Source organism: Abramis brama (assembly GCF_963993115.1).
Source record: "Abramis brama genome assembly, chromosome: 6".
Lineage (NCBI taxonomy): Eukaryota > Metazoa > Chordata > Actinopteri > Cypriniformes > Leuciscidae > Abramis > Abramis brama.
The window spans coordinates 33,340,304-33,350,873 of record NC_139968.1 but is presented as its reverse complement, the minus strand read 5'-3'; the positions used below and the strand labels follow the sequence as shown (position 1 = coordinate 33,350,873).

General features: G+C 35.5%; 1 protein-coding gene and 1 long non-coding RNA gene across 6 annotated transcripts in view; one reads left to right on the top strand and one right to left on the bottom strand.

Moving 5' to 3' along the window:
- LOC311084759 (uncharacterized protein) overlaps nt 1–10,570 on the bottom strand; it is a 32,135-nt gene that overhangs the window by 18,426 nt on the left and 3,139 nt on the right. The window contains exon 2 of the mRNA XM_084117024.1: nt 1,025–1,351. Within this exon, the coding sequence (XP_083973150.1) occupies nt 1,025–1,351 (327 nt within the window). The remainder of the gene's footprint in view (nt 1–1,024; nt 1,352–10,570) is intronic.
- LOC311084765 lies at nt 6,009–10,338 on the top strand. Of its 5 annotated transcripts, XR_014606589.1 has the most exons (6): nt 6,009–7,030; nt 7,134–7,207; nt 7,304–7,611; nt 7,976–8,092; nt 8,336–8,445; nt 9,955–10,338. It is a non-coding gene; the product is annotated as an uncharacterized lncRNA (long non-coding RNA). The 5 variants fall into 5 exon arrangements; XR_014606590.1 differs by having other exon boundaries at nt 7,134–7,611; XR_014606591.1 differs by having other exon boundaries at nt 6,009–7,207; nt 7,304–7,370; nt 8,012–8,092.

Sequence of the window (10,570 nt, the reverse complement as noted above, 5' to 3'; positions counted from 1 at the left end):
GGATTCATTTCTGGTCAGGATGAGATCTGGGCGAATCCAAATGCACACAGTTTATTAACAAAAGGCACAAACTCAAAGATAATCCAAACCTTGGGCAGGCATATAGTTCAGACAAGAGTGACATGGGAACATAATCCAAGGCACTCGAGAGACCAGACCAGAAAATCCTAAACATACACTTGCAGAGACAACAAATGAAAGACTGACTGAAACACTGGACTATTTATACACATAAGCTAATAAGATAACAAGGTAACAAGACACACCTGGGAATTTAATAAAGTGGACCAATGAAACAATAGGACTACAAAATGACTACAACATGGCACAAGAAACAGAAAGTAACACAAAAGTCCTCACACCAGACAGGGGAACACAGGCTGGGGTCATGACAAATATACAACGTATAATATGTACAGTACATGTATAATATACACAGTATAATGAGAATATAAACTACTTCATTATTGTTATTTTACAGGACACATTTCCTCTGTCAATTTCTTTAATCTTTGTGCATGTGTCAAACTGTTAATTTGAGATTATTTATGTCTTTATACTTTACTTTGGTTTTCCTTTGTGCGTGTGTAGTTTGTCTCGTCCACAGGTGCGGCTGACACCACTGAGAATATTCATTGGCTACTCTGCGAGAGAAGTGGGCCTCCAATACAATATTAAAGGAGCACTTTTTGAACATCTAAAATATTTTCTTGCGATCATTCACATTTTATGCTTATGCTGAAAACAGTGAGTATGAAATAACAAATGCGTTTAAACATGATAATAGAAGGTGATCAGAGATTGAATGATGAGACGCTGTCATCTCCATCAGAACTAAACTAACTGATAAAACTGATGGATCAACAACTGAAAGACAAATTAGTTTGTCCTTCTGAACAGTGATTCTGTTCTGTTTAATGATGCAGGTAAACAGAAAGCAGTTCTGAATGACACTGTTATAAAACACAAATAATGTAATTTAAACATATATAACAAACTTTTAAAAATTCATTGAATGACTTACAAACAGTAATGGTGAAGATCGTGCCACTGAGTCTTCTGCTGCTGCTGAAGATCTCTAGACGATATTCTCCAGTGTCTGTGTTTGTGATGTTTGTGATGGTCAGAGATCGAGTCTGATGATCCAGCTTCAGTCTGGCTCTGAATCTCTCTTTACACTGAACATCTGTACAGATCTGACTGAGATCTCCAGTGATTTCAGCGATGCGAGTGTTGTTAAAAAAACATTTAATGATTTCTTGTTGGTTTGTTTTAACATCAAAGTTTAGAGTGACTGAATCTCCCTCCATCACTGACACTAACACTGCATTTTTATCAACACCAGACACACCTGGAAAATAAGTTAACAGATCATTTTAAATCACTTTTGGGATAGTGGGGAAAAAAATACAACAGGAAAGTGCTGTAATAATCTTTATCTAAAGATCATAAAGACTGTGGGTAGAGAAATATGTCTGGAATCATAATGTAACACATGCAAACACACAGCAGAAGAACATCAGTGATTTACACACATGGGTTTAATTAATAACGCAGCTTAATGAACACCTTACAACACATCCTGATTCATGTACAGCGTATGTGCATTCATACAAACAAGTCGATTATACACGTTCACAGACCCCTGAAAGACATCACCAATTCAAAGGGTGAAAAATTTATTTATTGTCATTTTCCACCACTATAGGACTCACATATTTTCATTGCATTTTTATATATGGAAGGATTTACAAATCTAATTTGATTTTTTTAATATAGGATAGAATAATGCTTTTAAAACAGTCAGATCAAAATCAAAATTACAAAATCGTTCGTAAATCAGTTGAAATTATGTATTGTAGTCAGTGTTTAGAATCCTATCTTTTCTATTTGGTCACAATGGGAATTTCAGTTAGAAGTTAGGATCTCATTTAGGACAAAATCCATTCCAGAGTAACAGGACGCGAGTGGTGCGATGCAACAGAAGCAAATACAGTAGAAATTAATTTAATCATGAATCCAAAAAAGCTTATGTAAAGTTCAAGGCTTTTTAAGTACTGTCTTTCCATTAACACACAAGCAAGTTCTTGACTTCATTGACTGATGGTTTATTCAGATTCAGAACATTGATTCCTCATTCACAATTGAAACCGCTGACTAATATGAAGATGTCAAACAACACCAGACGTAAGAACTGAAAACAAACAAATAAAGAAATTTCAAAACACTCATCTTGTTCTTGGTATGACTTGAAGTTATTAACAAAAAAAATAACAACAAAAACACTTCACTCAAAGGAAACAGACACACCGTGACCTCATTAAGTGCTTATATTATTTTCTTTAATTTACTGTTTACACTAAGTTTTTCTATTTTTGTATTTAGAATGGATTAATGAACCTCACGAAATTTTGTTCAGATTATTGTTCATGAGTAAGAGAACATAGCGTTAAAATAGCAGAATCTTTCTTTGGGTGTTTTGTTTGGGGAGGGAGCGTCATCAGTGGAACACCTCTGGGGTTTCCCCTCCTGCAATCTGTAATAGCCTCATGTGTGTACATGAGAGAGAGAAGATGATGCCCCGTTAATCCACTGATGATCTCTATTTGTTTACAGATTAAAAAAAAAAAAAAAACAAAAAAAAACATTGGATCTCATTGTTGAGTGGTCATGTGGTCTTTTGTGTTAGAGAGTCCGTTCCAGACATGCTACACTTAGCCTACAGAAGGGAGGATTCAAAGGAAACATCAACAACACTTCCATTTTAGTTTCACATTCTTCTAGCTTCGCTTGTGTGCTAGTTGCGTATGCAATACTCCTTTTTTACAGTCTATGGTGTGAAACTGCATTATGCAGTGTCTGCGATTGTGCGTCTGTTTATGACTCCCGGTAATGACCATAATTGGACATTCGCTTTATTTTTTAGTGCATTGTTTATTTTGTTGTATATTTTATTTGTTAAACTTGGAATTCGTTTACATTGGATTTAATTTACGTAGGATTTAATAGGATCTTTATATATATATATATATATATATACACTCACCTAAAGGATTATTAGGAACACCATACTAATACTGTGTTTGACCCCCTTTCGCCTTCAGAACTGCCTTAATTCTACGTGGCATTGATTCAACAAGGTGCTGAAAGCATTCTTTAGAAATGTTGGCCCATATTGATAGGATAGCATCTTGCAGTTGATGGAGATTTGTGGGAAGCACATCCAGGGCACGAAGCTCCCGTTCCACCACATCCCAAAGATGCTCTATTGGGTTGAGATCTGGTGACTGTGGGGGCCATTTTAGTACAGTGAACTCATTGTCATGTTCAAGAAACCAATTTGAAATGATTCGAGCTTTGTGACATGGTGCATTATCCTGCTGGAAGTAGCCATCAGAGGATGGGTTCTCATTCTGTTTACGCCAAATTCTGACTCTACCATCTGAATGTCTCAACAGAAATCGAGATTCATCAGACCAGGCAACATTTTTCCAGTCTTCAACTGTCCAATTTTGTTGAGCTCGTGCAAATTGTAGCCTCTTTTTCCTATTTGTAGTGGAGATGAGTGGTACCCGGTGGGGTCTTCTGCTGTTGTAGCCCATCCGCCTCAAGGTTGTGCGTGTTGTGGCTTCACAAATGCTTTGCTGCATACCTCGGTTGTAACGAGTGGTTATTTCAGTCAAAGTTGCTCTTCTATCAGCTTGAATCAGTCGGCCCATTCTCCTCTGACCTCTAGCATCAACAAGGCATTTTCGCCCACAGGACTGCCGCATACTGGATGTTTTTCCCTTTTCACACCATTCTTTGTAAACCCTATAAATGGTTGTGCGTGAAAATCCCAGTAACTGAGCAGATTGTGAAATACTCAGACCGGCCCGTCTGGCACCATCAACCATGCCACGCTCAAAATTGCTTAAATCACCTTTCTTTCCCATTCTGATGTTCACTTTGGAGTTCAGGTGATTGTTTTGACCAGGACCACACCCCTAAATGCATTTAAGCAACTGCCATGTGATTGGTTGATTAGATAATTGCATTAATGAGAAATTGAACAGGTGTTCCTAATAATCCTTTATGTGAGTGTATATACTGTATATATATATATATACATATACTGTTTGATGAAAAATAAAACCAAAAGCTGAAGTGTGTGCATCAGTGTATTTACAAACACACACAAAAACTACACTAAACTCTCAGAGACAGACAGTGATCAACCTCATTATTTTGTCAAACATAAAGATACATTTGCATAAATGAGCAAACATAATCGCTTGATTTTGTAAAAGGGAATAATTATATTTATTTATATAAAGTACAGCACTTATCTAAAATTTTAATCAAATGCTTTAGTTTAAAAATAGCAGAAATAAGCATTTTGATGAAAGCAAAGGTCTATTTTCAAAGGGGGGGTGAAATGCTATTTCATGCATACTGAGTTTTTTACACTGGTAAAGAGTTGGATTCCCATGCTAAACATGGACAAAGTTTCAAAAACTAAGTTGTACGTTTGAAGGAGTATTTTTGTTCCAAAAATACTCCTTCCGGTTTGTCACAAGTTTCGGAAAGTTTTTTTCGAGTATGGCTCTGTCTTACGTAAGATAGGGCGGAATTTCCTTATATGGGTCCCAGGGACGTCACTAGGATTGGAAGAAAGGGGGGGCTTAGCCCCCAGGGTACACTTTACAGGGTTTTTCCTGGTTCAAAATGAGGCGGACGTGGTAAAATCCTAATAATGTATTTTAATAATAAGGTAATTAAATTTGTATTTTTTGTATATCATCATGGTGTTTCTCACACTATTTTTGTTGCCGTAGTTTGGTACCTCTAGGGGGGTCCGGGGGCATGCCCCCCCGGAAGAAAATTTTGTACATTTTAAAGATAAATTCATTAATCTGGTGCACTTTGAGTCACCCGAAACTATTAAAAATAAATAATCCACCCGCAAACCGCCCATATTCTCTGATTTAGATATCTGCATCTGATCATCACATTACAATTATTCAAATTCTCAGTGTTAAGCATGATAATATGGTAACATATCACACTGAAGTAGGCTGATTTAAAATGAACATTTATTTAAAATAAAAGTTCTTCTTTTGGCAAAATTACATTTCCTTAATAGCCTAAACAGAGGCTTTACTCCCTTCAAACTTAAATTGTCAATGTTTCATTACATCACTGTTTGAAAACACTCCTTTATAAAGGGCATTTTTCCCTAATTTTATTAAATGTTTGCTCCATCTTTTATTTCAAATTCTTAAATTTGATCAATATATTCAATTAAAATAATAAGACACTAGGCTGTTAGTTATACCAATCAAATTAAATAATTTACATTGAAAAATTATAACTGTATTAAATGAGATTATTTTAAATATTTTTGAATATACACATAAGGAATGTTGAAAAGAATGATACTTTATGAAACTAAACCGCCAGTAGGAGGCGGCAGGCGACAGTCTTAATGAGCGAGTCATTGAGTCATTCATTCAAACGATTCGTTCAAAAGGCTGATTTATTCAGAATGAGGCAGTTTATGAATGGATAATTGAATCTTTGACTCAATAGATTCGTTCAAAACGCTGAATCATTCATTAATGAAACACGGCTGAGTGTTGCTGTGAGATGCGCTATTGTTCTGTTGTTTGGAACTATTTTCGCTGATGCTGAAACAGAACAAAAACAGTCATTGCATGTAAGTGACTTAATTTTAATTATTTGTTTATTGAACTGTTATGAAATCAGTCTCGGTTTCAATCTTGATGGCATTCAGGAAAACAGCTCTCTGGTCGTGTGTAGCCTAGGCTATATATTGTTTCTTAACTATAATAGCCTATGTTATAAATAACAGCGCGAGCCTCAACAGCGCAACTTTGTTACCGTGGGCTATGACCGTCAGTAGCCTACATTATAGGGCTATCAATCGCCACTTACAATAAATGAAATAAAACAGAATCTTCCTCACGTTTTCAGTGATTCCCTAGTTTTTTTTTATTTTTATATTAAAAATTGTTTTAATCAGGGCATTTGTCCGGATGGGCTACAATTCTCTCTCACTTTTCCCTTCAAAAAAAAAAAAAAAAGCGGTATTGTCGAGTCCTTGTTTTCGATATGTTCGATGTTTGCCTTGATTGGTTTTCCCTGAAGAGAATTACGTTATTGAAAACGAAAGTAGAGTGATGCACGTTTCATTGTGTTTTACCGTGATGAGGGGGGGAGGGGTGCATAGCAAGTTCAACTTCAGACTAGAGTAACGACGAGACGAGATGAATCCTCCAGTTTCTTGCAGCGCTCCGGTCTGCAACGCTCTGAAAGCTGCCACAGTTCACACCAATGCAACGAGACGGTGCGGTGCATCATCTTTATAGCACAACGACTCTTTGTACTTCAGTCCGACTTTTCGGCTATTTTTTGTAGCTGTATATATCATTTGTTGCGTCTAAATATGAATGAGGATACTGTTATTGATAAATCGAATTGTTATTGTTGTTCTTATTTTCATTTAGGGGGGCTTAGGAACATTTTGGGGTAGCTTCAGCCCCCCTAAAATAGGCCTAACGACGTCCCTGCACAGCAAAATCTCCAGTGTTGAAATCCTGGTGTTAAGGACTCTTAGAGTAAAGAGTTAAATTTCTGGTGTTGAATTTCAAGGGATTAACACTGCTAGTGTAAACCGCACCCTCTGGCTGGTGTAAATATGTAGAGTTACTAAATTTACACCGAGAGAGTGTTATTAGTTACATCCGGGACATTTACGCGCTGGGCGCGACGAAACAACCTGAAACTTTTTTCACAGACGCCATTTTCTTTGACTCGCGATGCAAGGCATACGAGGAGGGAAAACGCAGATATGAAGTGTTTTATCGCATTTATATATGCATTTTATACAATTTTATTACATTATATTGTTTTATTACAATATTTATGTGCTGTGAACGGCTAAATCGTTCTCAGAAAGGCATTTTCGTTGACGCGCGATGCGGAGCAGACCAGGATGAGGTTGCTTTTAAATAGAGAAACGACGAAAGTAAGTGTTTTATCTAATTTACAATATGTATTTTATAACATATTGATTTATAGAGAAATTTAAATGCTCTGCGTGTTTAAACGAGCCGAAACCTTTCTCAAAGGCGACATCTTTGACTCAATACGGAGCTGACGACGAGAAGGTTTGCTTGTAACGTCAACAGGGAAAACACCCAAAGTAAGTGTTTTTAACCTAATTTACAACATGTATTTCATGGCATTATAATGTTTTATAACGATATTTATGTGATGTGCGCCTAAACCTTTCTCACAGACTAACGTTATGCCCTGCATCTTCTTTGACTCGTGACGCAGTTCAGACGCGGAGTTTGCTTTTAACGGTGAAAACACAGAGTAAGTGTTTTAACTCATTTACAATACGTATTTTATAATGTTATTTTGTTTTATGACAATATTTGTGATGTGCAAATATCATAATGTATTTATCCTCAAACTATCTTTTACTTTCATTTTATCTGAAAAACAAACTTTCTTAGAATGTGTAAGTAATTCTTTAAGATTATGTTTATGAAAATGTATTTATCAGATTCAATTTTGGTTGATATTTGAATATGCTTTCATGTTTAAATTAGGGCTGTCAAAAGATTAATCACGATTAATCCATCCAAAATAAAAGTTTGTGTTTACATAATATATGTGTGTGTACTGTGTATAATAATTTTGTATATATCAATACACACACATGCTTGTATTTATATTTAAGAAAAATATGTAATTTATATATAAAAAAATTATATTTATATATAATATAAATTAGATATAAATATATACAGTATATGTATGCAAATATTTCTTAAATATATACATGCATGTGTGTGTATTTATGTATACAAAATTATTATACACAGTACACACACATATATTATGTAAACACAAAATTTTATTTTGGATGGATTAATCGCGATTAATCTTTTGACAGCCCTAGTTTAAATGTATTGATTGTGTTATTTGTGTTTGTTAGGAGCATTTCCATGCTGCACCAAGTGGCTAAGGCTAACCAGGCTTGGTCTTTAAAGGCTGTAACGTTACAGACTAGAACCTGGTGAGGGTCAGATTTTACAGATAACATATGAGATAATCATGTGCATACACATTAAAAAAAAATTATAGCTTTGTTGCTAATTGGTATAACTAGATTTTTTGTGTTTCATAACAGTCATTTTGAATTTGTCCAGTCAAATTACTTTACAAAAGTTACTTTTCCTTTTCCTTAAATAAAATTAGTTTTCAAACCAATTGTTTTCATGATTTGACAGGTAGATGTTTTCCTGGTTTTTAATTTTAGACTCAATTGATTGGGAAATCTCTGCCCATCACCTGCCTCCGACATCACAAAGCCACAAGAAGGGAACGAAGATTCTTCCGTCAGCTGACTATTTAGAGAGATTTCTTAAGGTGCGTGTCTAAATTTATTCCTAAAGGGTTAGTTCACCTACAAATGGAAATTATGTCATTACTTACCCTCATCTCGTTCCAAACATGCAAGACTTTATTTCATCTTCACAACACAAATGAGGATATTTTTAATGAAATCTGAGAGTTTCCCGTCCCTCCATTGACAGTCCACGCAAATACCACGTTCAAGCCCCAGAAAGGTGTAAAGGTACATCATTAAAGTACTCCATGCGACTCCAGTGGTTTAACATACATTTTATTAAACTACGCAAGTGCTGTGTTTGCAGCAACAAAACATTTACCACTTAATTTATAAAATATTAATTTCCAACATGCTTTGTTAAGTGAGCGTGCATCGAAGATTAATAATTTGTAAATGAAGTTGAGTTTTTGTTGTTGTTGTTTTTTCGTGCAAACAAAGCACTTTTGTTGCTTCATAAAATTTTTTGAAGTTAAACCACCTGAGTCACATGGATTACTTATGATTTCCTTTATACCTTTCTGTGGCTTTGGAAGTGATAGTTGAATAGGCTGTCGATGAAGGGACAGAAATCTCTTAGATTTTATAAAAAATATCTTAAAGGGATAGTTCTGCCAAAAATGATATTTAACCCATGATTTACTCGCCCTCAAGCCGTTCGAGATGCATATGTCAATCTTTTATCAGACAAACACATTTTCAGTTATTTTAGAAAATGTCTTCGATCTTTCAGTGGTTATAATGTGAAGCTATGGGGTCCACCTCCTTTAAGTCCAAAAATGTGCATGCATCCTTCACAAAAGTAATCCATCCGGCTCCAGGGGGATAAATGAAGGCCTTCTGAGGGTAATCCGTGCGGTTTTGTCGTAAAAATATACATATTAACTGGCTGCGCTGTCACGTTCGTTTTATGTCACAACGCTTCCTACGCTACGTCCTACGTCATACGCCAGCATCCATCTCCGTGAACGCGCGTCGACCGTTGCCGGAAGCCAGTTATTTTCGTTTATAAAGTTTTAAATATGTATATTTTTACGACAAAACTGCACGGATTACCCTCAGAAGGCCTTCGTTTATCCCCCTGGAGCCGGATGGATTATTTTTGAGAAGGATGCATGCACAATTTTGGACTTGAAGCAGTGGACCCTATTGCTTCACATTATAACCACTGAAAGATCTAAGACATTTTCTAAAATAACTGAAAATGTGTTCGTCTGAAAAAAGATCGACATATGCATCTCGAACGGCTTGAGGGTGAGTAAATCATGGGTTAAATATCATTTTTGGCTGAACTATCCCTTTAAGTGTTCCGAAGATGAGCAAAACTCTTACTGGTTTGGAACAACATAAGGGTAAATAATGACAGAATTTACATTTTTGGATGAATTAAGTCTTTAATTTACTTGGAAATCAGTAAATTCAAGTCTTAATCTAACCAAAATAGTTTATTGTTTGAGTCACCTTGCTGTATTTATAAAACACAAATAGTATTAATTGTAAATGGTCTGGTTTTGTGTTGTCTACTCTAGGGAACCAGCACTCCAGGATTTTGAGAAAGTTGGATCTGCACAGCCTTTCCTGCTCTGTGAAACAACTAGGCTATGCACTGAACTTTACTGTTAGCAACTGGACACAACTGATCCACTCATATCCTGCAACTGTTTTTCATCTGTTGAATGTTGTTGCTGTACTGTTGCAAAGTCGAAGGTATTGACTCAACTTCACTGACACAGGACTTACATTCACTGACATGTACAGGACTTGAAGTATTACAGAGATACAGACCATTTGATGAGCAGCTTTCACATAATTCTGGTGACAGAAATGCCTATATTTTGCCTTCATTTATTTTAAAAGTTAACATATGATGTAAAGGGACTTGTTCGTTAATAAAAACTAGTTTGTTAAAACAACTGTTTGCATTTTGCCTTTATTTTTAACTTTACAATGAACCGAATTCTAACTTTCTGGATTGTTTTGATGTGCATTCAATGTTATCAATAGGTTAAATGCTTTGCTTTTATTTCTGAAAAGATTCCTTTAGTCAAAAAGCACATCTCATAAATACAAACTCAATTTGAGTCAAATTTAACACTCCTGAAATGTATATATGACTCCCTCCATTTTGGAGTTAAAATAACACTT